Below are 27,561 nucleotides of genomic sequence, written 5' to 3'. Positions count from 1 at the left end.
CAAGGCCAGCCTGGAATACATACTGAATTCAAGACCAGGCTGAACTGCCTAGTAAGACTTTGTCTCAAAAAACAAAAAGAAAAAAAAGGAAACTCTTTGAAAGTTTATTAAACCATAAGATGGGAAAAGTAGTAATATAAAGTTATTTAGACACAAGGAGATAAATACCAAGGAAAGATCTTTTTTTAAAAAGATGAGGATAAAGAACTAACCTTTTTCATTTTCTACCCAATAGTCAGTCCTTTTTTAACTTCATGCATTTTTCACATCTAAAATCTTTTTTCTTTCCCTAAAGAAAACTGAGGCCCACGTGTGAGTCTGTTGGCACGAGGGTCCTGCTCCCAAGTCTCCTGAGTAACAGATTTGTCTGTACCGACCCTGGGCCAGGTATTTTCTCTCCCTGTAGAGGAATCCGTGGGTAGGCGTGGAGGTGGAGGTGGAAGTGGGGCTGGAGGACAGAGAAATGGGCTGAGAAAGGTTGAACTGGAGGGAATATTCCTGGAGGGGGCTGCCGCTTTCCATCCCTGAGACCGTGGCTTAGGCTTTCATTACCAAACAACAGAGTCCTTGCAGGGAGATGGGGAGGGCATGGAAGAAGGAAGGGAAAAGAAGATGCCCAGGGTGGGGATTTATGTCGCCTCACAAGCGGCCTTGGCAGTTACTGCACATCACTAAGAAGGAAGGATAAGTTCAAGCACTGTGAGTAGCCACGTCTGCTGGCAGAACTTTTTATAGAAATTTGGTAAATAGGTCAAAACTCACTTAGTACTCCCACTTTCAAAAGTTTGTATCCAACAAAAATATGAGCACAAGGCCACAGGATGTGACAGCAGAGATGTTGTCTGCAGTGTTATTCAAAGAATCATGAAACAGGTACTTTTATTTTGTGCTGGTTTATTGTTGTATGTTAATACTAGATAATGCTAGGCTTTGTTTCAGGAAGTTCATACCTGCATTTAGTGTAGCTTACTCCATTTCAACCAGCTACCCTCTTTTCCCTTTCCTTCTCCCCCCGCAAATGGGCACTTTCATGATATAGGAATAGAAAAATAGGAGCAGTGGAGTTGATCCAAGACCACGCAGTGTAATGCTGTTGTTAAAAAAATGTTGAGCTTTTAAACTGGGTGTGGTGGAGCACACCTGTAATCCCAGCACTCAGAGGCTGAGGCAGCAGGATCATTGTGAGTTCGAGACCAGGCTGGGCTACAAAGTAAGCTCAAGAGGCTGGGGATTTAGCTCAGCGGTTTAAGCACCTGCCTGGCAAGCACAAGGTCATGAGTTTGATCCCTGGGGACCAAAACAAAAACAAAAAACACGGTGAGCTCAAGGCCAGCCTGAACTGCATAGTAAGACTCTGTCTCAAAAAGACAGCCCCCACCACAAAAAAAAGTTAGATTTTTGTGTTGCCATGGAAAAAAGCATGGGAGAAAAATCAATGGATTGCTGAATGATATGTATAGCATGACTTAGTTTTTTGGAAAAAACGGTATATCAATTAGGGCAAGACCAACATCAGAAATGATTGTCGCTTTTTAGTTACCAGCACTTACCTCTGGGAATGAAACTGAAGACAGGTCTGGAGGGGAAGCTTTCACTTTTTATTTGACATTCATCCGTATGATGAAACTTTTGAGGGCTGGGTGTGTAGCTCAGTGGTAGACACACTTGTCTAGTGTGTGCAAGGCCCCACAGCATGATAAAGGTACGGGGCGGGGGTTTCTTGTACAGTTTGTACAGTTGATAACCACTGTGTGGTTTTTTAACAGCCAGCCCTGGAAGTACAGGGTGGGAGGAGTGTGGAGGAGCGGCACAGTGGAAGGGGCAGGACCCAGACTGTTTTCCTGATTTGCTCTGTGCATTTGGGCCAGCTGCCTCCCCTCTTTGGGCTGAGGCCAGACATGTGCTGATGTGTGTGCTGGAGGTGAGGAGCGTGGCCATGCAGGGCTCTGGAGCGTGTCAGAGCCGTCCGTTTTGGAAACACTGGACCTGACCATGAAGTTGTTGGTATCCGAATGGAAAGGCAGGGGTGGAAGCAAAGCGAAGTCAGACTTCGAGGAGTCCACTGCAGAGGGGCCACTGAGTAGAGCTTTGCACGCCTGTTCAGTGAGCCAGGTCCCTCCCTTGCCTGGGCAGCTTTGGAGCAACCACAAGAAAGCCTTCTTTTCCTGTGAACAGAACTAGCCAAGTCCTGTTCTGGGCCTCAGTTCTCCAAGACAGAACAGGCCCTGGATCTCCTCTCAGCTTTGATTCTCCTGCAGGCCTGTGCCAAGGCAGGTAAGCTCTGGGCGGCAGCTGTTGGCTCAGCAAAGCATGGGCCAAGGTGTCCAGCCAAAGCACCGGTCAGGACGGAATGCGCTGCACATCTCTGGGAGGGTCACAGAAGACTCAGCAGAAAGGCTGGTGGCCCTCAGGGAAAGGGTGGAAGCAGGAGTCAGGTGAGACAAGTCTTTTCATGGTCTCTTCACCAGGCTTGGAGAGAAACGGAAATTGCGCTGCTGGCTTTGGGGAAAAGTCAGTGTTTCAGGCAGACGTTGGGAAGGGGGCAATCCCAGGGAATGGATATGTGACATGATGAAAGGGACTTCAGAGACCCACCTTCAAGGAGGTTCTTCTGGGGCTCCAGGGGTTGAAATCACTTGCCCAAGGTCATACAAATGAAGTTTAAAACTCAGCGCCCCCCCCCCTTTTTTTAGCTGTAGCTTTTAAAAGCTCAGAGGGTCCCCAGGGAAGGGCTGTCCTGCAGCCCACGGTGCAGCCAGAATGATCATTCAGTCCAGTGGTTAATTAGTAACCGGAAGCCCGAAGGCAGCTCCCAGCTGACAGGACTAGGAGGCTGAGCTCTAGCTGGCCAGTGGGTGACAGGTCGCTCTTGCCAAGGAAGGTTGCTTGGCAAGTTAGGATTGGGTTCCCGGTCAGAAGGACCATGCAGACAGCGAGGCCACAGCTCTCCCGGACCGGCACTGGGACCCAGAGTGACCAGGTAAGAGGCTTACCTGTGTGCAGGGCACCTGCCTCCGGCCTGTCAGTGGAGAGGCCAGTCTGCTGAGCGGACTAACGAGGGACCTGACTGGCTCCCTTCCTATCTATCTCCTCTTCTTCCTCCCTCACGCCTTCCTTTTCTCCTTCCAAATTTCTTTCCTCTCTCTCTTTCTTCCTTTTTTCTTTCTGATTTTCTTTCTTCTTTCCCAACATCATTCTTCTCTTTCCTTTTTTTCCTCTACCAACTACCTGCCTAAATTTTTCTTCCATTTAAGTAACTAAATGACATCTTTACTTCTCACATTTATTCCTTCCTTTTTAAAATTTCTAATCTGTCAGAATTCCAGGCCATAGTTTTTAGAGTCAGACTGGTTCATCCAGGAGTTCAGATCCTACTTACATCATTTATTCTATTTCACTTTTTCTTTTTCTCTTTCTCCTTCTCCTTTTCTTCCTTCTCTTCTTTCTCCTTCTTCGTGTGTGTGTGTGTGTGTGTGTGTGTGTGTGTGTGTGTGTGTGTTGCTAGGGATTGAGCTCAGGACCCCTTCCAATAGGCACACATTCTATACTGAGCTGTATCCCTAACCCCCTTCTTTCTTAACTTTTGAGATGGAGGTCTCACTAAACTGCTCAGGCTGGCCTCAAACTTGTTATCCTTCTGCCTCAGCTTCCCAAATAGCTTGACTTAAACAGCTGATCTGTCCTGACTGCTAAGTTGCTCTTCCTCTCCATGTCTGTTTCCTCCTCCTTAACACAATGATACTTCCTAACTCGTGAGGTTGTGGGAAGAAAATAAAATCAAGCTGGCCCTTGAGCCAGTCAGCCAAACACTTGGATTACGGTGGAGCTGAGACAGGTGTAGCAGCAGAAGCAGGTATGAGGCAGGGGTGTCTGCAAGGTTTCTGAGGAAGGCAGATGAGGGCCCAGGGAAGGCTGAGCAAGCAGATCTAGTGAGTTGAGGGGGTGTTGTAAGGAGGGACAACCACAGCCCAGGCCGATGGAAGCAGGCACCCTTTGGGGAGATGTGAAGGCAGACCTAGGCTGCGGTAAGATAGGGAAGGGACGGGCTCGAGGATTTTAGCAGGGGCTTGGGCAACCCCCTCGGAATTCACCAGGGGCCACTGTAGGTCAAAGCGTCAGGAGAAGGATACTGATCAGGAAGCCACCATGGTGCAAGAGAAAAGAAAGCCTTAGGCACTGAGCTGCTCAGGTGTGGAGATTATAACTGAGGTGATGGTGGGCAGTGGGCATGTCAAAGCTCCCACCAGGACTTCGCACTGAGGTACTAACTGGACAGCAGCAACATGAGAAGTTTACACAGTAGCTTAATAAAAAGAACTTAACCTAAGAATTTAGTGTCATGGCCTCTTGCCTCGTGTGTGTGTGTGTGTGTGTGTGTGTGTGTGTGTGTGTGTGTGTCTGTACATACAAATGTACATAGTCATGTTTGCTGCTTTTTACTTTTACAAAATTGATACCCCTAGTGCATCTTGAAACTTGATTTTTTTTGGCTGATATTTTTTTGGATATATGTTTCTCTTTTGATTTGTGTAGGCTAATATAGAGCTTTTGATTGCATAATTTCCATTTTATATGTGATTTATCAATTCATTACTTGGTCTCACTGGTCAGATATGTTCTAAATATCTAAAATATTCCAGGCCCATTCAAAGATGTATGAAAATGTCACAAAGGGGCCAGGAATTTAGCTCAACAGCGTAAGCACCTGCCTGGCAAGCACTAGTTCGTGAGTTTGATCCCTGGTACCAAAAAAAGAAAATGTCACAAAGGGGCCAGTATTTTGTTCAATTAATATATGCTAGTAATTATAACTAAGAAAAGAAAGATTCAAAAAACAACTCTGCTAGAAAAGAAATAGAGAAAGAAAAAGTAAATTCACAGTAGAAGGATGCCCTTTGCTTGCCCAGGATTGTACTGGGCTATAGCACTGAGAGCCCTGAGTCCCAACCAAACCAGGAAAACCTGCCATCTGTATCAGCATAGACCTCTCCAAGAGGTGACGCCAAAGTGTGATCATGTCGCGTTAGTGAAAACCAGCCATAGACAAGCCTAGGGAAGAGCTTTGTAAGCAGAGGGAAAACAGAGTCAGAGGTGAGAGAGTGCTTTGTGTATGGAACAGCAATAGCCAGAGTAAGCCAGGGAGCTGGGTAAGATGGGGCCAGAGGGCGGATGCCCTGGGGACAGTCACTTAACATAATGTTCTCCAGGTTCATACCTGCTGCTACAAATAACAAGTGCAATGGGGTTTGAGCAATAAAAGCACATGATCTGATGTACATTTTGAAAGGCTTTTGATGGTGAAATATTGTGTAGTATTTAGGTAAGGAGTGAAGGGGTGAGGGAAGGCAGCGTGCAGAGGAGCTACTGAAGTAGCGATGGGAACTCAGCTCTGGCTGTAGCACTGTGATGAACAGCATGGGCTCTGGAGATTTTAAAGAATTGTTTTTAATCGGCACATGAAAATTGTGCATATTTATAATGTGATGTTTCACGAATGTACACACGGAATAGTATTCAAATCAAGATATTTTGCTTACTCCTCACCTCAAACATGTTTCAGTTCTTTGTGGGAAAAATATTCAAAATCTTCTCTACTAGTTATTTGGAAATGTAATGCAGGATCATTAAGGATAGTCACTTTACAATAGAAGACCAGAGTGTCTTTCTCCTGTCTGTAAGTTTTTACTTGTTAATCATTCTCCTTAGAGTCTCTACGGCTTGCTTCCTCAGCTTCTGGAGTCACTGTTCTACTTTACCGTGAGGTCAGCTTTTTTAGATTCCACAAATGAGATCACACAGTATCTATCTTTTCTGTTTCACTCAACATCATGTCCTCCAAGTTCATCCAAGTTTCAGCAAAGGCTTGGACTCCTCCTTTGATGCTGAGTAGTATTCCATGGTATACGTATACCACAGTTGCTTTACCCATTCATCCATTGATGGATACAAATTCCCTATCTTTGCTATTATGAACAATACTGAAATAAACATGGGAGCGCAAATTTCTTCTCAACATGCTAGCTTTCTTTTCCGGATAGATTTGAAGAGTATTTCATGATGGAGTGACACTGTGGTTTCAAGAATGAATTCCAGCTTCTAGCTTGAAGTTTTGAGTAGGTTATAGTGAGATGACTGAGGGAGGAGTAGGCTGGGGCACAGAGGTAGGTATAGGAGTCAATGCTTTTGTTTTGGACATGTCAAGGCTGAGATGCTTCTAGATACATAGCAAATTGTCAGGAAGCAGATATGTAAGGCCAGAGCTATAGAGAAAATCAGAACTAAAGAAATAAATCTTGGAACTGTCTAATACAGTTAGTTAAGCTATAAAACTGGTTTTGATCCTCTAAGGAATAAGTACAGAGATCCAAGGATTGAGCCAAGGCTGAAGGGTTGAAAGAGGAGAGAATCCAGCATAGAGATGGAGTAGGCAGTGTTACCTAAGGAGCACTAGGAGTTCCCAAAGCCACGTAGGTAAAATGAGTGTGCCTGAGCCTTCACAGAGCTGGGCGTGGTAGTGCACGCCTGTAGTCCCAGCACTCTGGAAGGCTGAGGCAGGAGGACTACAAATTCAAAGCTTGGGCCAATTTGTGACTTGTGAGACCCTGTCTCAAAACTTAAAAATAAGCCCAGGCATGATGGCACATGCCCATGATCCCAGCACTGAGGAGGCTGAGGCAAGAGCGTCACCATAGTTTGAGGCCAGCCTGAGCTACACAGTGAGTTGAAGACCACCCTGGAATACATAATGAGACACTATCTCAAAAAATATTTAAAAATATAAAGTAAAGCCCGGCGTGGTGGCTCATACCTGTAATCCCAGCACTCAGAAGGCTGAGGCAGGAGGATCGTTGTGAGTTCAAGACCACTCTGGGCTACAAAGTGAGTTCAAGGCCCGCCTGAACTGCATAAAGAGACTCTGTATCAAAAAGACATTATATGGGGCTGGGGATTTAATTCAGCGGCATAAGCGCCTGCTTTCAAAGCAGGCAGTTATGAGTTCGATCCCCGGTACCGATAAAAAGCAAAAAGACAAAAAAAAAAAAAAAAAAAAGACATTATATATAGTAAAATTTTAAAAGGGCTTGAAATGTAGCTCAGGTTCTGGGTTCAATCCCCAGACAGACAGACAGACAGACCGACACACACACACACACACACACACACACACGGAGGAAAAAAAGAAAGAACGATGCAGAGATGTGGATGGAGTTTCTCCCTGGCTTAGGCCACCATCCACAGAAGCATTGAGTGTTGGGATGAAGCCCTGCTTGGAAAGGGCACAAGAAATGAACAGATAACGAATGGAAATGATGATTCCAGTCAATCCTTGAGGAGTTTAACTGAATAAAACATACATGGGAAGCATCTCAATGGAGCAGCAATGGTATAAGGTGAAAAGGGGGAGCTCTCAGAGCCAGAGGGTGTTGTGAAGTGCCCTGTGGGGGAACATTGAGGTTATTATTATTGTGGTTACTTTACTCTTACAAGTAGTGCTTGTTATTGAAAAGAAATGTCCTTGCTCCGGGTATGTGTTTTGTCAACATGACATCTAGAACATCTGTGTACTGGTTCAATATTTCTGTTTTGTGGCAAGATGCTGGGCTTCAGCACTGTTTATTCATTTTTCTTGGACCAACACTTTCCAGTTTCCTGCATTTCAGAGCCTGCAGAGAGCTGTAGTTTGTGGCCACATAGAAAGTTCCAGAAGGTCCAGGGCTGTTGGACCTATCAACTCCCTTCCTTCCTCCCTTCCTCCCTTCCTTCCTCTCCTTCCTTCCTTCTTTCCTTCCTTCCTTCCTTCCTTCCTTCCTCCCGTCTCCCTAACACCTTCTCACCCCTCATAAGTATCTAGAGAAAGGAAGGCTCCCCACACAAACCCAATTTTTCATCAGAGAGCAAAGCTTTTGTGAGGCAGGATGCCCTATGCTGTCCCCCATAGAGCAAGAGAGCTGTGGGCCAACCAGGCCTGCCCCATGGACAGTGGCCCAGAGCTTAAGTGGCCAGCAGGGAAGATGCAAAGGGCCAAGTGCTCAGCAGTCAAAGACCAAGGCAGGTGACCTGAGCCCCAACTCCAGCTTTCTCTGAAATCCCTGTTAACTCTTGGGAATGGAGTGCTCTCAGTGGTCAGTGTTCAAGCCACAATGACAGATGCTTCTGCCCCAGGGGTCCATGCAGCACCTGGAAAGTGTGTTCTTAGAGACAGCCCCCCTCCATGTGTGCACACGTGAGCATACACACACAGGGAAATTTACTGCTGTACACAAGTGTGGACACAGACACACAAATGATGTGCCTATACAAACATGCGTGGTTTTACATACATGTGCATATTAACACACACTCATCTGCAGACAGACACCCTGATATAAATATGCTAACATCTATGAAATATGCCTGACACACACCATACACAGACATACTGAAAAACATCCACACCATACATATGTCGAAGCACAATGATGCATAGACACTCGCAGACATAAATACATAAAAGATGGGGTCACACTGAAATAAATTTGTGTACAAAATGCTTGCATACACACACAACACACACCCTGAACCACATGATCACACTCATTCCAACAAGCCCTAGGGTCCAGGCTCCCCTGAGCTGTTACCCACCTCCCTCTTCCATTCTCCCAGGGGGCAATGGTGTCTCCAAGGAAACAGAGGTCTCCTGTCCCATCTTAAGCTCTGCTGGATCCCGTGTGACATCAGCCAGCCCCCTCGCCACAGTCACCACCACTGGGAGTTGTGAGCTCTGTGCTGGGCCGGGCCAGCACCAGGCACTGACACTTCAGCTGTTGTTGGGAGAACAGAGAGAAGCCCTTGTCTGCTGCCTGTTCTTGGCTCCACTGCTGGGTTCCCCGGAGGCTTTTCCTCAGACCGCACAGGTATGTGGGATCGGTAAAGTCTGTGCCTAGCGCAGGAGCCACCAGGGTCAGCCCTGGGGGCAGGAGGTACCGGCTGCCGGTGGGAGCCAGCCCAGCCACGCTCCCTCCTCTGCACTTCTGCAGCTTGCTTTGTTGGGATCTTGCAGGGCTGGGCCTCTCAGTGGAGTCTGGCTGCAGGATTCCCTCCTTTCGCCTGTGGTCACTTTCCTAGCTGCGGAGAAGGGTTAGGGTTAAGGTTAATGTGGCCTTGTAACAATTGGTGATATCTGTTCAGAGAGGCCAGACTGCTGCCTGGGGCCCACAGTGGGCCAGTATGTCTTGAGTTGCACAATTTCCAGTTCTGCGAGCAAGTTCTGTGAGCAACTGGGATCTTGGGTGAGATCTTGGCTCTTATCCTTGACCTTCCGAGTGGGAAGTGCAGGGGTTGTGGGGTCCTCAGCATCTTTAACCAGGACCCAGACACCCTGACTTCTTCCACGTCACAGGACAAGGACAGGGGAAACACGGCACTGCTGGCTGCGTAGACTAGCTGGTCACTCCCTCTGCTGCCTGACCTCAGATGATAGACACTGGCCAATCTTAGAGTTCTCTTTGGCTCCAGTCCAGTCAACTGCTGTTCTTGGACACTGAGTAGAAGTCCTTGTGGTAAAATTACAGTCAACACAGAGCTCAGCCTGGGACTGCCCACAGGAATTGGGGATTGCTGACAGCCTATAGGGGAGTCGGGATTACAACCTGCCCCTTACAACCAGAACCCTTGAAAGCACTTTTCTAGGCCTCTGGTGCCTACCTGTGGGTGCCCACATAGAAGAATGGTTTCAGACTTTAGGCCTGCAAGGTTCCTTCCTGCCCTGGTTATGGGACTGCTGTGGCTCACAGGGGTCTTGCTGCCCTGGCTGAACCCAGTCCTGGGAGAGCCTGGGACAGGCTGTCCCTGACTCCAGCTCCATCCCTCCCGAGATATTTAGTGATAAAGGCTGAGTCCACTTCTTGTCCTCTCTGTGCAGGGGTTGTGAACCTGTGGGATAGGAGCTGCTCGAGCTGAGGCAGGGATTCAGGGTTGGGAAGGCAGGAGAGAACCACTATGTATGAATCACTGGAAGAGGTCTCTCTCCTCTTACCTCCTCTCCCTACACCCCCAGAGTCCACCCAAGCGTGACTACAGAATGGCATCCAGCCCGGCTGAGATCCCTAGCCCACAGGTGAGTAGTTCTTGGTCTCCCACCCAGCACTGGGGGCCTCACTTTTCTTCCAAGTCTGTGCAAATCTGAAGGGACACTGGCCAGTCCATAGGCTGTTGTAGACCAGGACTGGAAGGCAACAGAGATCACAGTGGCTCACAGAGATGGGTCATTTAGAGAGTAAATTGAGGAGAGATTTGAATGAGGGCTTCAAGAAGTAGATGGGGTGGAAAAATTGTGGAACTGGTTGTGAAGACAGATGAGATGTTGGAGAAGAGACCAGGCCTGGGCTGGGGAAAGAAAGAGGGTCTATTAATCACCTCTTTTTTAAAAATGTCTTCAGCCTTCCAGGGACAATGGGAACATCAACCTGGGGCCTTCAGCCAACCCAAAGTGAGTTCTGGTTGGTCAAGTGACTTTCCTACCTGGCTTCCCTCAGAGCTAGCTCCTCTTGCTTTGGGAATACAATCCAAAGTCTCTGGGATGGTGATTAAGTCCCTCTCTCATCTGGGCTCAGAACCCTCCCCCAGCATCGTCATCCACTACTTCCCTAGCCATTGCTCATGCTGAGCCTTTTGCCTGGAACACTGTCCCTTAAGACCTGCACTGTTAGCAACTCCCCAGTCACAGGCCATTCTCAGCGTTGGGAGAGGCCAATCCCTGCTTTCTATGCAGTGGGATGTTTTTCCTTCCTTGCCTGTTAACTATGAGCTCCCTGAGGGGAAAGGCAAGTCTTACAAGCCTCTCTTGGCTGTGAGGATGGGTTCTTTAGGGTCGTGGAGATGTGGACCCTTGAAGGCTGCTTGCATTTTCCAATCCCAAAGTTAAAAAGAAGCCTAGATTTATACTCAGGAGCCTGGAAATGCTGATCCATGTTCTCTCTTCCCCCAGTGCCTGTCCCACAGACTTCGACTTCCTCAAAGTCATTGGTAAAGGGAACTATGGGAAGGTGAGTGGACAGGAGAGAGTAGGTCTGCCCTTCTCCAGACACCTCTGCCCCCCCCCCATACCACTTGCATGTGCAAAGAGAGAGCTCACATTCCTGCATAACGGAAGTAGTCATCCATAGGGTCTTGCCTTTGTGCTCCTGCTCAGGTCCTGTTGGCCAAGCGCAAGTCTGATGGGACCTTCTACGCAGTGAAGGTGCTGCAGAAAAAGTCCATCTTAAAGAACAAAGAGGTAACAGGACTCAGGCACAGGCACTTCCTCTCCTCCAAAAAGCTCTCCAACCCTGTGTGGCTTCCAAAAATGGTCCCACTTCCAAGAGGCCCACAGAGCTGGGTGCAGAAGTGGCCACAGCAAGGGGTCCAGTGAGTATGCAGGAGGCTGTTCCATCTCGAGGGAGGAAACCTAGTGCCTCATTTAGAGGGCCTCTGCCTTCCTGTGGGAAACACAAGTCTGCATGAAGCACGTGTTTTCTGTCCTGTCAAGGTGCCAGGCTCCCCTCCTGCACACTTTGTGCTCTCCAAATGCCCTTCAAGCCAAGGGCAGCTGGATTTCTAGATGCCTCCACCTTTTGAGTCTCTTTAAGATCCAACCCCAGCCAACCCCATTAGGACTGAAGGTCAAGTCAGGGGACTTGGGAGAGTAACTAAAGCTAATGAGAACATCGTGAGGGGAGGAGGTGAGGTCTTTCTGAAGGAAATGGTCTTGCAGTTGGCCTTGACAGTAGCATTCCAGTGGACTGAGGGTGGGATGGATGCCCAAGCGGGAAAATTAGCATGAACAAAGGCATGAATATGGATAGCATATGGCTCCTTTTTTCCCCTCATTTATTTTTTGACTCATTTATAGAATCAAATTTGCTTTGATTTTCCCCTTGGGAACAGGAATCTCTGATCCAGGGGCTGAAATTATACTGACAAGAAGTGGCTGGGGATGAGTCTAACCACTCTGGCCCCAAGGATGCTAGCAAGGAGCCTGGACTTGGCTTTAAGAGGCATAGGGAACCATCATGGGTGCTTGAGCTGGGGGATGAGAAAGTCCTCGGCAGGGCAACCCCTGCTATCAAGGGCAGGTGGGATTGTACTGCGATGAAAGGGGCTGTGGTGGGCGGTGACATGGTCCCCTGTCTGTGTGACTCACAGAAGAGCCACATCATGGCAGAGCGCAACGTGCTCCTGAAGAACGTGCAGCACCCGTTCCTTGTGGGCCTGCGCTACTCCTTCCAGACCCCTGAGAAGCTCTACTTTGTGCTCGACTATGTCAACGGAGGGGAGGTGAGTAGGCTTGCAGGGAGGCTCCCCTGGGCTGGCTGCTGGCTGGGAGGTATCCATCCCACATGCCCATGATGTGCCAGGTCTAGAATGATCTGAGTTCTTAGAACAGATGCACTTTGTAGATATAGCAATTGAGGCTCAGGGAGGTAACATTTGCTCAAGGTCACCTGGTCCACATGAGGATTTGAGTGTAGGTTTGTCTCACACCCAGCCACACTGCTTTTTCATGCCTTTCCCATGTGAAGTTGCCCACAGACTCACTTCAATCAATCTGGGAAAGGTTAATGGTAAGAAGAGCTTTATGGTCAAGATTTGCGGGGCTGGGGATTTAGCTCAGCGGCATAAGCACCTGCCTTGCAAGCAGGCGGTCGTGAGTTCGATCCCTGGTACCGATAAAAATGAAAAAGACAAAAAAAAAAAAAAAAAAAAGATTTGCAATGCTCCAATTTTACACCACAGGCCACAGGGTGGGGTGTATTCTGTCATTATTGTAAACATAGCTCTGAGCTACCTTGTGACCCAGAAGCATAGCTGGGACAATCTGGACTCCCTATTGGACTTCATTCTGTCTCACTGGGCAAGATGACAACATGTAATAGGACTCCCCCTCAGTAAGCCCAGACTTAACCTGTATGACTGAATACCTTCCAGTCTTATGCCAAGAGGAGAATCATTGTCCTGTGTCCCTAAGTGAAGGACCTTGAATGATGACAGATCAAGAGATTGGCCCATGGTGACAGGTAACCTGGGCATACTGTGACAGTCTGTACTGATCAGCTTTCTCATTGCTGGCACAAAAAATACCTAACATCACAATTTAAAGGAGAAGAAGTTTATTTTGGTTCAAAATTTCAGAGGGTTCAGCCCATAGTAGGCAGGCTTCAAGACAGAAACATCCTGGCAGAAAGGCAGGGTAGAAGAAAAACTACTCCCTTTATGGCTTCCAGAAAGCACCACAGAAGAAAGAGCTAGGAACCAGAAATATTTGGCAGTGTCGTGCCTCTGTAATTCACCTGGATATGCCTGGAAGTCTGCTTTACTAAGCCACTGAGCATCTCTTAATCCAGTCAAACTGATGATCAGGACAAATGGCCACACCGCAGTAATCACTGTATCTCTTGAATTGGAGGAAAAGCACACCTTTGAGTCACCTAGTTTCAAATCTCATCTCTGCCAACTGTAAGCCCCATGATCTTTGGCAAGTCAGCTAACTGTTCTGAACACCCAGTTCCCTTTACACAAAACTAGCATTATGCTCGATGCTTTGAAGGTTGTCATGAGGACCAAACAAGATAAGAGATATGAAAGGGAAGTTGGCTTGGAGCCTGGAGCACTGAAGGTGCTTAATCAATGCTAATTAGTTTTTCCTCCCGCTGACACTTTGGATGTGCTGACTGATCTGTGGGGTAGGGCCAGCACACCCCCTTGGATCTGCAACTCACATTGCGGTGGCTGAGCCATGGGTACAATAGTAGAGACACATGAGCCCCTGCGTTGTACTCTGGAAGCTGGAACCAAATAACCTCTCTCACATGCCTCCTCCCCTAGCTCTTCTTCCACCTGCAGCGGGAGCGCAGGTTCCTGGAGCCCCGGGCCCGGTTCTATGCCGCTGAGGTGGCCAGTGCCATTGGCTACCTGCACTCCCTCAACATCATTTACAGGTGAGGTCTACCAGTGGTTCAAAGCCAGTCCCCGCTCCAAAAGCCAGGGGTTGTGTGGACACCTAAACCCCAACAAAATCCTGGTGAGCCTGGATTTTTGTCTGAGAGGGGGTCAGAAGCTGGGGTAGAGTTGGGGCATCCTCTTTCCTACAGCCAAGTATCCAGCTTCCCTCTGAGATCCTCCATGACTAGTCCTTCCACCTGGACCCAGGGTCCCCAACTCTCACTAAATGGCTGAGACACCACCAGGCTATTTTCTCTTATTTTGTGCAGGGACCTGAAGCCAGAGAACATTCTCTTGGACTGCCAGGTTGGTTGTGTGTGTGTGTGTGTGTGTGTGTGTGTGTGTGTGTGTGTGTTATGTCTCGGCATGGTTGCAGTGTATCTGTAAGTACATGTATGTAAGCATTGTACATGCATCCACCTGGGTAGAGGATACATTTCTGTATGTGTGCCCATATACATATGTATATGTGTTATATATAAATATACAGATATGTATGTTAGATGTAGGGAGATTATGCGTACATGTATATGTATATATGTGTGTATATTTAACATGGGGTGTTAGAGATGGAGCCAGGTAGAGGCTAGTGGATTTTATAGTCCTTTTTACTTGGACCAGGTTCCCTGGAAACACACTTTGAGATGGAGAAGTGAGTGCAAGCAGCTTATTGGGGAGCACTGTCGAGATGCAGCTTAAAAGGGTTGAATAAGATGGGCCTGGGCAGAGGAATCAGCTCAGCTGATCTCACCTGGTGGAGGCCCAAGCTGAGATCACTCTTTAGGATCTCTCCTTTAGGATCTTTGATGCAAAGAGCCCGGGCCTTTGTGCCTCTGTATGGACCCGTCACTGGGCGTGGACTACCTGTAGGCAGAGACAATGTCCCAGCACTGGACAATGGGAATTGGAACTCTAGTAGAGGGGTCTGGGCAGAGCCCTGCGGTATCCACCCACTGTGCTCTCCTGCCCTGCTGCTACAGGTGTGGCTGCTTTTTGAGCCCCAGCATTCTGTCAAGGAGATTGCTGTCCAGAAGGAACATCTGGAGGTGCCAGTGCTGTCTTAGTTGGTGATGAGCTTAGGAAGACAGTGGAATGCCACATTCCAGCCTTGTGCCCTTTGGTACTTGTGATATCTAGTCTAGGAGTCTACAGGGCCTTTGCTCTCCATCTGAGCATTAGACCCCACAGCCACTGCTCTGGGTGTAACATGTGGGACTCAATTTAGACCTGGCTACATCCCTAAGGCCACCCTCCTGCCCATGTCTCTTGTCCTCAGGGACATGTGGTGCTGACGGATTTTGGCCTTTGCAAGGAAGGTGTAGAGCCCGAGGAGACCACGTCCACATTCTGCGGTACCCCTGAGGTAAGTGTTTTAAGTGCATCTCAGCAGTAATTCCACGTGTCTGTTGTATGCTGCTGAGGGCTCACTACAGCCTTGAGGTTATAGCCTTTTCTTGAACTCCTACTAATCTTGGACTTTTAGCTCAAAAGGGATCTCAGTGGCTTGGACAGGGACCAGGGCAGGGGCTACAGAGGGAGGCAGCTGCTTTTCACCTGACCAAGGGCAACATTGGAGCTACTGTGCTTTCTCCATATTCCTGGAAGGCTGGGCTTGGAATCTCAGATGTTTCTCCTCCATCTAGTGCTGTGATAGCTGATGGACAGGTGACTTCCCTGAGCAGGAGCTACTGCCTGTGTTTGTGTCTGGGAATGTTCACTGGATGAAAACGGGCCTCCAAAGCTTAACAGTGAGCCATCCTTTCCCAGGAAACTGCCAGCAGTGCAAGTTCGAAGAAGGTACCCACTGTACACAGTCTAGTTAGGAAAAGCACATCTTTAAGCAAAAATAAAGTTGCCAAATGTACTTCTGAGCTAGTTACAGCTTGGTGAATGGGTCAGAACCAGGAATGCAGCTTCTTTACCTCTTTGGCTGGTGAAACATCTATGTTGCCAGGGTGGTGGCACATGTCTATAATTCCAGCACTCTGGAGGCTGCAACGGGAAAGTCCAGAGAGTACTCTCACAATGCAGTGAGGAGCCGAAAAGACAAGGTCTAAGGAATGTGGCCCGTGCTCGTACTTGAAACCCTAGTGACAGGCCTCAGGAAACCATGAGTTTGAGGCCAGTCTGGACGATAGAGTTCAAGGCCATCCTGCACACATAGCAAGACCCTGTCTTCAAAACAAACAAACAAACTTCTGCGTGATACGTAGCATGTTCAGCTGTACGGGGAAGTCCTGACTGATCTCTGTGTCACTAGAACACATCAAAGGACCCTGCAAAAAATAGGTCTTTGGGGAATAGAAGTTGAATGAGCATGTGTCCAACTTCATGACTGTCCTAATAGAATCAATCCCTGCTGACCTTTAAGTGCTTTGTGTACAGATATAGAAACTGGGTATTTTCAAATAAATGTGTTTCAAACAAGTATGTTTCCCCAACAGTATTTGGCTCCCGAAGTGCTTCGTAAAGAGCCTTATGACCGGGCAGTGGACTGGTGGTGTCTAGGAGCAGTTGTCTACGAGATGCTGCACGGCCTGGTGAGTAGGATGCTGCTGGATACACGGGACATCTGGTTCTGGAGACAGCTGTGGATGGGTCTCTTTAAGCTCTGTGCAGGGAAAGAAATGAGCCATCTTGTCCTCAGTGCAGAAAGATGATACCAATGTGACTATAAGTATCCTATCTACTTTTTCACAGTTAGTTTAGCACTTTAAACTTTATAACCTACCATTTTACCTTAGAGACCTAAGCAGCCTTTGGAGGCTAGCACTGAAGGAAGGATATAGAATAGCTTTGTTTTGCTGAGTGAGACACTGAGGCCAGGAAAGGTCACAGTGCGGATAGGTGAGATGCCCTTCCTGAATGACCTGCCTAGGTGGAGACCTGTGTGGAGCCCGGGCGGGCTCCTCTCTGGGGATTCCCCAGCATGGCATGGTGGGGGGCAAGGACTAGACACTCAGGAGGCCAGCAGGTAGAGGAGCCAGAAGAGCGGCAGGACGAGAGTTGGACCCTGGGTACAGCTTGCGGCCTGGCTCTCTTCCCTACTTGCTGTGTGGTTTAATTCCCCGGAGCCTCATCTGGGAAACCGCAGCCCCACTAAGATGGTTATGAACTGGACTGAAATCGTGAAAGTCAAGTATGAACTTGGGCATAAGCTGGATAGGAGAGCTGGGAAAGGGGAGCCTCCCGTCTAGGCAGAGCTTTCGGGACTTTTTGGCAACCGTCTCCCTTGTGCTAGAAGCCTGGAGCTGCTGACTCTCCCCGTGTGCCGGTGCACAAGACATAGGTCTGACTGACTCCTCCACCCTACTCACTTGGTCCGAGTCTCCCTGGATCCTGTTTCTGTGCCCCATGGGTGACCTTACAGCTTCTCTCCCTCTCTCACCAGCCACCCTTCTACAGCCGAGATGTTGCCCAGATGTACGAAAACATTCTGCACCAGCCGCTACAGATCCCTGGGGGCCAGACAGTGGCTGCCTGTGACCTCCTACAAGGCCTTCTCCACAAGGACCAGAGGCAGAGACTCGGCTCCAAGGCAGACTTTGTAGGTGACCTGCCAGTATAGCACGGGCCACTCTGGGGCTCCCGGGTTCCTGCAGAGGTAGCACAGGAACAAACCAACATGCCTCCTACTGCCCACTAAAACCAGGCGTCACTAACTGACTCACCTGGAAATTCACTGTGCTGCTAGCCAACTACTTTCTTTTCTTCAGTTCTTTTAGTCAATCCATCTTTACTGAACACCTACTATGTTGCAGGCACATAGGGTGAGTTGGGTACTAGAGACTTAATAGACGGGGTTTTTGCCCGTATTAGGCTTAGGTATGGGAAGAGGCTGACAAAAAGACAAAAATTATATACAATCATCACAAAGTGACAAATGTCAGGAAAGAAATTAACATTGAGCACATAGAAACAATAATGAAAAGGGGAGGAAGTGACAGTGAAGCTGGGACTTGAAAGATAAGCAAGAGCCATGCACAGGCCTGGGTAAGGGCACCCCAGACACAGGCATGTGCAAAAGTCCTTGGGGGGAAAAAGGAGGACAGTAGTAAGTTTTGTGTGTTCTGACCTAAGTTTCCTCTGGCTTTTACGCAGAGAACACAGTGAACTGGCTTTACACAAATATCTGGATAATTCTCTTTGCCAGAGCTCAGGCTAGGCACTTGAAATATAAAGTTGTTATTCTCTTTTAAGAAGGTCTCAATTCTTTTTTATTAAAGTAGCACTTTAAAAAATAGAGGGCCAGGGATTTATTTCAGAGGCATAAGTGCCTGCCTGGCAAGCACAAGGTCATGAGTTCAATTCCCAATACCAAAAAATATAAAAAAAATAAAGTAGCACTTTTAAAATCATTTTATAGCCAGGTGTGGTGGTACATGCCTGTAATCCCAGTGCTTGGGAGGCTGAGGCAGGAGGATTGCCTTGAGTTTGAGGCCAGCCTGAACTACATAGTGACACCCTGAATAATAAAAAATAAATAAAAACAACAAAAGCTTACATTCAACATAAACTCATCCAGGGGTTACATGGCTGTAGTCCCAGCACTCTGGGAAGCTGAAGCAAGAAGATGTCAGTTTAAACCCAGCCTTGGCAATTTAGCAACTTAACAAGACCCTGTCTCAAAAAGGATGATGACTGGGGATGTAGGTCAGTGCTGAGGCTCTAGGTTCAATCCCTAGTACTACATTAAAAAGAGGTAAAAGAAAAGAAAACATAACATCATTTGGCTTTAAAAAAAGGAGGCTTGGGCTGGGGATTTAGCTCAGCGGCATAAGCACCTGCCTTGCAAGCAGGCGGTCGTGAGTTCGATCCCCGGTACCGATAAAAACGAAAAAGACCAAAAAAAAAAAAAAAAAAAAAAAAGGAGGCTTTAGTACAGAAGTCCCTTGATATATGCAGGTGGTTCCAAACTACCCCCTATACACACCAGAACTCTTAGATCGATGCCTGGCATATGGGACGGTCTTGTGTTTGTCCCAAAAGCCCCACCAGGCAGACACTGTAAAGAGGCACAACAGTTAGATCATGTACCTGCCCATCTTTATCCTGCGTAAAGAAAGGGTATTTCCATGCAGATAGGTCCCCTCCCTCCAAAGGGAATAGGTATGACTTTTAAGATAAGTTATGCATTCGTGGAGATCAAAATTGAAAGGGTGGGGCCAGGGATTTAGCTCAGTGGCATTAGCACCTGCCTTGCAAGTGCACAGTCGTGAGTTCGATCCTTGGTATCAAAAATTGAAAGGGTGCAAGAGAATATCCAGAAAAATTTACTTTGCCCATCCAGCTCCTGAGTTACCAGTTTCTTTAGTATTCTGGAGATACTTTGGACTTGGCTTTTTAACTCACCACGGCAGTATTACTAGCACAGGAAGTCGGGAAGACGTCAGTATTAATGCTGATTTTGATTGAGAGAAGTGGTAGATCATGCCCAGGGCTGAATCCTAATTCCTAGGTCTCTGAGAATCTGCAACTTTTCTCAGGGTGTTATTTTTCAGGCCTTCCTTAATGAAGTGATTTGGTCAATTTCTCTAGAGTTCTCTAGTGTGTGTGTGGTTTTGTTTTGTTTTGTTTTGTTTGTCTTTTTCTTTTTTATCGGTACCTGGGATCGAACTCATGACCACACACTTGCAAGGCAGGCACTTATGCCGCTGAGCTAAATCCCCAGCCCCGGTTTTTTTTTGTTTTGTTTTATTTGTTTGTTTTTTGAGACAAGGTCTTGCTGTGTAATTCCAGGTGGCTTTGAACTCATTATTTTGCTCAGACTGACCTCAAATATGCAGCAACCCTCCTGCCTTAGCCTCTCAAGAACTAGGATTATAGGCATGTACCACCATGCCTGGCTCATGGATTGCATTCTGGAAGACTCAGGATGCACTGGTGGAGAGTGGAGTGAAGCTCCTCCCAGAACTCTTCCTTCACCCCTCTTGAAATTCTCTCCAAAGTGTTGCTCATTGACAAGCCCCCAGACCTTATAGGGAGCTCAGTCTAGTTGTGGAATAAACCAGTGCTGGGGCAAGGGTTTGGCTTCTGGATGGTGCACAAGTGACAGGCCTGGCTGCAGAATGCTGTCTTGTCCCAGGAAACCAACAAAAACTACAAGGGACTATCTAGGTGACAGCCAGTTGACTGGTAGTGTCATATCTCTGGAGGCATGGGACAGGGAGAGCACAGATGAGGACAGTGATTTCTGATTGGCACCTTCTTCCTACAGCTCGAGATAAAGAACCATGTCTTCTTCAGCCCCATAAACTGGGATGACTTATACCACAAGAGACTGACTCCACCCTTCAACCCAAATGTGGTAAGGGGCCCTAGAATTCTATTCTGGATTCCCAGGGCTGTTGGGAGTTGGAGGAAATCTGGGCCAACTCTCTTCATACAGTGGGGGAAGCCGGACTAAGAGTCTCCATGATTTGCCCATAGCCACCGAGTCAGAGGCTGACTCAGCCCCGAGGAAGGAGCCATCCTGTCACTCCCTCCCTCATCGCTGGCACCATAACCCTGGCGGCAGAGCCCTTCATGGATTTTACACAGCTCTGTGTCCCTTAACACTCCCAGCCAGAGGCACCTCCTATAGAAATATTTTCAGACTTTTCCTGATAATAAAATGACATACGTGCCTTGTACAGTGTATAAAACAGAGAACAACAATCAGGAAATGTTTGGTATCTCATTACCTAAGGGAAACCACCTGGTGACTTCCTTCTAGTCTTTCTTTCTATACAGGTTATAGTTTTTACATAGTTAAATCACACTTTTTGTGTATGTGTATGCATATATATAAATGTATGCATGCCTGGATGTACAATTGTTCCTTGGTATCAGTGGATGCTCAAATCTCTTATATAAAATGGCATCATATTTACATACAACCTATGTATATCCTCCCACATAACTTAAGTCACGTCTAGATTAGAGTCCTTTCTTGCTTGTACCTTTTCTTCTCTTCCGTTCTCTCCCCGCAGCCTCTGGAATCCCCTAGGAACTGAACCAAGGGCCTTCACACTGATCTATTTCCCTGGATCTTGCAAAGTATTTTTACTTCTCTGTGTGTATCTGAGCACCAGAAGTGCTTCCCAAACACATCCTTTTCATTTCTGCAGAACATGCTGGAGGTTGAACTCAGGGAGTGCTGAATTACATCCTCAGGCTTTTAGTTTTAGCTTTGAGACAGGGTCTTGCTAAGCTACCCAGGTTGACCTCAAACTTGTGATCCTCCTCCCCTAGACTCCCAAGTACCTGGGATTCCAGGAATGTGACACTGAGCTTTGTGGAGCACCAGAGTCCTGATGACAGTTGTCAGACAGGATGCCTTCAGTCCAGACATCTAAACAGTTTCTTCTTCTGGAATTTTATTTTATTTTACTTTGTGGCTCTGGGGATCAATCCCAGGGACTTGCAAGTGCTACATAATCATTATCACTAAGCTATGTCCCGACCCTTTTTTTCTTGGGAATTTTAAAGGCAGTAAGAACAATGTCAAACATACAGCCTAGAGGGAAAAAAATATACAGAATTCTAGGAACGGGGCTTAGGGTGTGGCTCAGTGGTACAGCTTGTGCCTAGCAGGTGTGTGGTCCTCAGTTCCATCCCCAGCATTGCACACACTCCTAGGAAGGCAGCACTAAAACAGAGCAGTACACTGACTTTAGAGGGAGACATACTGGGCATGGAATTCTGGTTCTGCTGCCTACCACTTTGCTGGACCTTGAGTAAGTGTCTTTAGTGTCAAATTCTATTTTTTTTTTTTTGGTTAAAAAAAGCCAACCAAACAAACAAAAAGAGAAAATAGCTGCTTGTCTAAGGCAACACATCTAACAATGCCCAGGGCTATGACCAGGATTTACATTCTGGTCCTGGAACTTTGCAACCCAGATTACACCCCGGGCCGATAAGCTTTTTTAGAAACTGGACGTCAGGGCCTGTTTGGTTCCACAGCCCAAGAGCTACATGCTAAAACCATCCTGCAGACACTTCCACTCGCTCAGCTGCTTCCGTCCTGAAACCCAGAGGACAGTGTCATCTCCCTAGACAGAATCTGCTCTGCAAAAAGTCTGTATTGATTAGTCTTGCTTCATAACAAGTCAGCCCAATACCAGGTAGCCTCCCAAAATAGTCCTTTATCTCATTCAGAGTCTGTGTGTCAGCTGGGTGGTTTTTTTAGTCTGTCAGGGCAGCCATTTTTAAAAAAAACTTTGATTAGTACATGTTTGAAGTACATAATGATTATACTCACTGTAGGAGATTGGTACATGAACATAACACATTTCAGGGCCACAAACACAGCTCAGTGCACAGCACCTGCCTGGCAAGTGTGAAGTCCTGAGTTTGATTCCAGGTATGAAAACAAACAAACAAGCAAATTAAAAAAACCACATTTCAATTCCCTTCTCCCTAAGCCACTCCTTTTATTTTTCCAGCATCAGATTCATTTATCTTAGAAGACCTTATAGTTAATTATCATATATACAGATTAAAAATAAGACATAGTTCGAACAACATATAAAACAGGCAAGGCAATTATAGTAAGTAAAAGCACACTTTTAGATAAATTGTCTGCACTGGATTACTATACTTTTCTTTCTCTTTTTCCCATTAACTATCTTTTATTTTATATGATCTGAGTTATGTCACTTAACATTATGCCCTCAAGGTATATCCATTTTCCTATGAATGACTTAAGTTCATCCTTTTATGGCAGAGTAGTACTGCATTGTATATGAACACATTTTTAATTCACTCATCTGTCAATGAATATATAGGCCATTTTCAAGATTTAGCTACTATGAGTTGTGCTGCTATAATATTGGGTATGCATACATCACTTTGGTATGATGTCTTTAACTCTTTTGGGAAGATACTTAGAAGGGGAAGTGTGATTTCTACTTAACAGTTTTTTGAGGAATCTCCATACTGATTTCCATAGTGGTTGTATCTGTTCACTGTTCCACCAAAGTGAGGAAGGGTTCCTTTCTCCCCCACAGCCTTGCCAGATTTGATATTGATTGATTTCTGGGTGATAGCCATTTTTCCTTGAGTGAGATGGAATCTCAGTGTTGTTTTAATTTGCATTTCTCATATGGCAATATTGAACATTTTTCATGTTTATTATTTCATATTTCATGTTCAGGCACTCAGGACAGCCCAACATCTGGCCATTTGTACATCTTCATCTGAGAAGCATCTATTCATTTCAGATGCCCATTTTTAGATTGGGTCTTTAAATTGGGGGAGCCTAATTTTTTTTTTAGTTCCTTATCTATTCTACATATTAGTCCTCTGTCTGAGGAGGAACTGGCAAAAAAATGTCCGCAATCTGTAGGTTGTCTCTTTCCCCTAATGCTTTCCTTTCCTGTGCAGAGGCCAGCTGTTTTCTCGAGAGCTGTCTCAGGTCTGCGGTCAGTAGTGGAGCAGCCAGCAGCTGATGATCTAGAACTGCTTCACTCACATGTCTGGGAGTTGGCAGACAGCCAGATCACCAGGGTTCTCCTTCCTGAGGCCTCTCACCCTCCAGCAGGCTGGTCTGGGCTTGTTCACAACATGGGCCCAGGGTTCCAAGCACAACATGAGAGACAATTTCCAGTGTGCATTTTTCAAGCCCCTACTTGGGCTGGGGCTGTGCCATAGTGATACAGTGCTTGCCTAGCTTGAATCTCATTTGTCAATTTCCCTTTGGTCTAAGTCACACAGCTAACCCACATTAAAAAGATGGAGACACATTCCACCTCTGGATGGAAATCAGGAATCTGTGATCCCTTTTTCAATCTCCCACACAGTTCTTTCTCCAAAGTAGCAAATGCAACACCAGTCTATCACATTATCCTATTGTATTAGCCATCCTGTTGCTGAGACACAATACTCAACACCACCACATAAAGGAGGAAAGGTTTAATATATGGTAGCTCATGGTTTCAATAGATTCAGTACATGGTTTGCAGGCTCCAAAGCAGAAACCTTATGACAAGGAGAGCAGAAATGCTTTAGTTCGTAGCAGCTGGGAAGCAAAACAAAGGAATAATGCTTGAGACAAATAGGATAGGGACCATATGAAGTACCCAAAGTCATTCCTCTATGACCTACCTAGACACCCTCGGGACAGTGCTTACTAATCTAGGTTTTGTGTGTGTCAGGAATCGACTTCAGGACCTTGCATTTGCCAGGCAGGCACCTGCTATATCCTCATCCCTAGCTGTTTCTTAATCTAACGAAGTTGACAAATCAGAATAGTCATACCTATTGTCTTTTCTTTAGACAGTGATAGTGTACCTTTTAGAACTTTCAGTAACAGTCCACTGTAGCATGCATGCCATAGGTTCACCACCACTGATCTAGGATCCATAAATACCCTAAATTATCTGCTTGAATATGTGCTAGTTATCAGGCTTACTAGTACTTACATAAGTGTGAGCTCCTTCGAAGCAGAAGTTCATTTTTGTTTTGTTTTGTTCTCCTGTTTTCCCAGTGCCATAAACAAATGCCTGCTAAGCAGTCAGGAAGAATATGCTGACCAAGGGTTGGTGTGGAGCAGGCAGGGAGCCAGGATGTTAGAGGAATCAACCACATGGAATTATGACAGAAATTGATTGATGTAAATGCATGGGAAAGTGATAGTTAAGTGTGGATGACCAGGAGGCACTCAGGACAGCCCAACATCTATGTCTATAGCTTCGCGCTGATCCTAGTGCTCCTTTCTCATCATTGGCTTATATTGACAGGCAGGACCTGCTGACCTGAAACACTTTGACCCAGAGTTCACCCAGGAAGCTGTGTCCAGGTCCATTGGCTGCACCCCTGATACTGTGGCCAGCAGCTCTGGTGCCTCAAGTGCATTCCTGGGATTTTCCTATGCACAGGAGGACAATGACATCTTGAACTGTTAAGAGTAAAGCATCTGTGAAGCCACAGAGGCAAGCTGGTAATGAGAGTCAAAGTTGTAAGTCTGATGGCTTAAGCAAGAAACAGGTATATTTTTCTCCATTCCCTAAAAGAAGCAGTGTTAGTTGGGACTGGCATGGTAAGACAGGGCACAAGACATAGAAGCTTTCTGTTTCTTTTCTGTTCTTTGTGACAGATGGCTTCCAGTATTATGGTTGTTACATGATCAAAAGATGGCTGCTGGTGGTCTAGCCACCACTTTTGTCTTCTGGGCAGGAATAAAAGAGGAATGGGGTTGAGGGAGTGGCCAAAGAGCCCAATGAAGAGCTTGCCTGGATGCCTTACCCAGTGACTTCTCCTGACATCTCGTTAACCAACCCCTGCTGTAATGGAGCCTAGGCACATGACCACCCCTAACAGCAAAGGGGTGCTGGTGCTCGTCCAGAGGGGAGGATGCTGGCTAGTCTTCAACTGACATCTGTGAAAGTCATGTTCCAGCTGCAGGAGACAGTGGGAATATGGTGTTGTCTCGGTAACAGTCTTGTAGGGTGCTAACATTCTTTACCAGAGAGCTTCTTGATGTTTGCATTTTTATCTCAATGTATAAAATGACAGATATGTAACAAGCCTGTATGGTGTTATCAACATCTTTTACTGTACTATGTTGATGGTGTCTTTCTTTGTTGTGGGTAGTACTGGACATTTGTTACTGGGTTTGGCTGCCTATCATCTGAACCTCTTCTAATATTCAGAGAGTCTCAAGTACCACACCTGAACCCAAAGTAAGCATCAGGAGCTTTCTTTCAGATGGTAGTTGTGGTAATGGTACTCACAAAATTGAGTTCCTGGTAAAGCAATAGCATCAAGGCAACCCAGTGGAGATAGAGTAGTTCTGAAGAATAACCCTCAACTGGACCCTTGTTCCTAGCAGGAGTTGGCTGCCAAGTTAATGCTGTGCTCCATCTCGTGTGGCATGCCTATGTGGTGACCACAGCTTCCTGACCATCCATTAAACTCCACGTGTTCAAGCTTAATCATTTCTAGTGCAATTCTGACTGGACAAAATGTGAGCTTGTAACACTTCATGAATTAAGGACACTCTGCTCCTGTGGGATGGATTATGCTGCTTTATTTAAAAGTAGTTTTTTCGGGGCTGGGGATTTAGCTCAGCAGCATAAGCACCTGCCTGGCAAGTGTGAGGTTGTGAGTTCGATCCCTGGTACAAAAAAATAAAATAAAATAAAAGTAGTTTTTTGTTTTTTCCGCAGACCCACGGTACATTCTTCAGCATAGCCTTATCAGCTTTTTCCTTTGGAGACAAGCAGAGGAACTTTCTTAGGAATGGTGTATGCTGGCAATTTTATTCACTTTTCCTCTTAACTCAGTCCCACTCCTTTACTTCAGTTTTTGGCCCCCTCTCTATTGTGCCCCAGAACTCAGAGGAATGAAGCTGGGAGACCAAGGTGAGAAAAACAGTGGTGGCACTGACTTATTGGAGATCAAAAGTCGGTCAGGAATAACTAATATTAGACTTTGACATGTGCTGAGAACATTGAAAGAAACTCTGATTTCCTTCTTAATAGCACTTATTAATTGCCAAATACAGAACCTGAGGACAAAATTCTTATAGTTCCCCAAAACAAAAAACAACTGTATAAATGTCAGAAAAATGATGAAACTCTCAAAAGCATGCAATCAGCTGTGGATTGTAAAACATGATTCTGTTTTAAGATTGTAAAATCGGATTGTTTTAAGCAGGATAGCGAATAAAAATTTTAAAAAAAGAAAAGAAAAATGAAGCTAGGCATGGTAGTGTATGCCTATTATCCAGCACTTAAGACGGCTGAGACAGGTGGATCACTGTAAGTTTTCCACCAGCCTGGGCTACATAGTGAGTTCAATGCCAGCCTGCACTACAAAGTGTGACCCTTCAAACAAAACAAATAAAAATGAAGAAAAACTATGGTAGTAAATTGATCATGCTACACCTATGTTTATTGAACACAATATAAAACTTATATGCATTATCTACAATCCTTATTACACACCAGCATTTAGGAATTATTAACCTCACTTTACAAATAGGAAACATTTACTCGGGAAGATGAAGCAACTTGCCCAAGATCAGCCAGCCAGTACCAGTCACAGCCAGGAATTGAACTTACTGGCATCTGACTCTAAAACCCATTTTTCTATAGCCTCAGTGGGAGAAGAGCTTCCAGCTGGTGCTCTTTTGGTCTTCTAGCAAACACTGACTAACAACAGGCAGAAGCAGCTCAAGCCTTATCCCAACTCTACAGCATTTCTGTTTTTATTCCTAAATGCAGCCGTCACTCAATTTTGCACAAAAATGCAGCGTCCTCACAAGGGAATTTTTCTGAACTGAGGATGTAGCTGTGTATCTGCCTAGCCAAGGCCTTGGGTTTGATTCTCAGTAATGGGGGAAAAGTTTTTCAAACATCCTCTTCACCTTTTCAATTTGCAGCGACAGTGGTTGTGAAAAGACAAGTTACTCTGTACATGGTGAAGACAAACATAAATCTAAATTAAAACTGTTAAGCTGTCTCTGCGTTCAATTCTTTGACTCTGGAAGCTGCTGCAGTGTTTTGCAGAAATGCACAGCCCTCTCTGGGCAGGCAAATGCGCTCCCCTAGGGAGAAGGATGGTCTGTGGCTACAGGAGTGGGGCTTCCCATTTTCACGGTGACAGCAGGATAACCAG

The 27,561-nt window shown here is 46.3% G+C and overlaps 1 protein-coding gene across 7 annotated transcripts; it reads left to right on the top strand.

The window, feature by feature from the left end:
- The first annotated feature begins 1,812 nt into the window (after window positions 1-1,812).
- Window positions 1,813-27,405, top strand: Sgk2 (serum/glucocorticoid regulated kinase 2). Of its 7 annotated transcripts, none has more exons than XM_063248304.1 (14): window positions 1,813-2,274; window positions 8,644-8,894; window positions 10,037-10,096; window positions 10,419-10,468; window positions 10,967-11,024; window positions 11,171-11,254; window positions 12,163-12,294; window positions 13,843-13,955; window positions 14,229-14,265; window positions 15,236-15,322; window positions 16,404-16,499; window positions 17,351-17,506; window positions 20,177-20,266; window positions 23,326-23,689. In XM_063248304.1, exons 3-14 carry the CDS (start codon window positions 10,061-10,063, stop codon window positions 23,590-23,592), a joined length of 1,206 nt encoding a protein of 401 aa, XP_063104374.1. In that variant the 5' UTR covers window positions 1,813-2,274; window positions 8,644-8,894; window positions 10,037-10,060; the 3' UTR covers window positions 23,593-23,689. The 7 variants fall into 7 exon arrangements, with proteins under 7 accessions (XP_063104374.1, XP_063104375.1, XP_063104376.1 ...); XM_063248305.1 differs by lacking the exons at window positions 1,813-2,274; window positions 23,326-23,689 and adding exons at window positions 2,823-2,980; window positions 26,109-27,405; XM_063248306.1 differs by lacking the exons at window positions 1,813-2,274; window positions 23,326-23,689 and adding exons at window positions 2,823-2,980; window positions 24,681-26,103.
- Window positions 27,406-27,561: the final 156 nt, after the last annotated feature.

The sequence above is a fragment of the Cavia porcellus genome, unplaced genomic scaffold (genome assembly GCF_034190915.1).
Source record: "Cavia porcellus strain 051 isolate PalLab524CR breed Dunkin Hartley unplaced genomic scaffold, mCavPor4.1 scaffold_5, whole genome shotgun sequence".
Taxonomy (NCBI): Eukaryota; Metazoa; Chordata; class Mammalia; order Rodentia; family Caviidae; genus Cavia; species Cavia porcellus.
Note: the sequence above shows the minus strand (reverse complement) of the source record. Positions and strands in the feature narration are given on the sequence as shown.

Coding starts and splice junctions, on each gene's coding strand:
- Sgk2 (XM_063248304.1), top strand. CDS start 10,061: ATGGCATCCAGCCCGGCTGAGATCCCTAGCCCACAG. Junction 10,469..10,966: donor GGGCCTTCAGCCAACCCAAA/GTGAGTTCTGGT, acceptor CTCTTCCCCCAG/TGCCTGTCCCACAGACTTCG. Junction 15,323..16,403: donor CATTCTGCGGTACCCCTGAG/GTAAGTGTTTTA, acceptor TTTCCCCAACAG/TATTTGGCTCCCGAAGTGCT.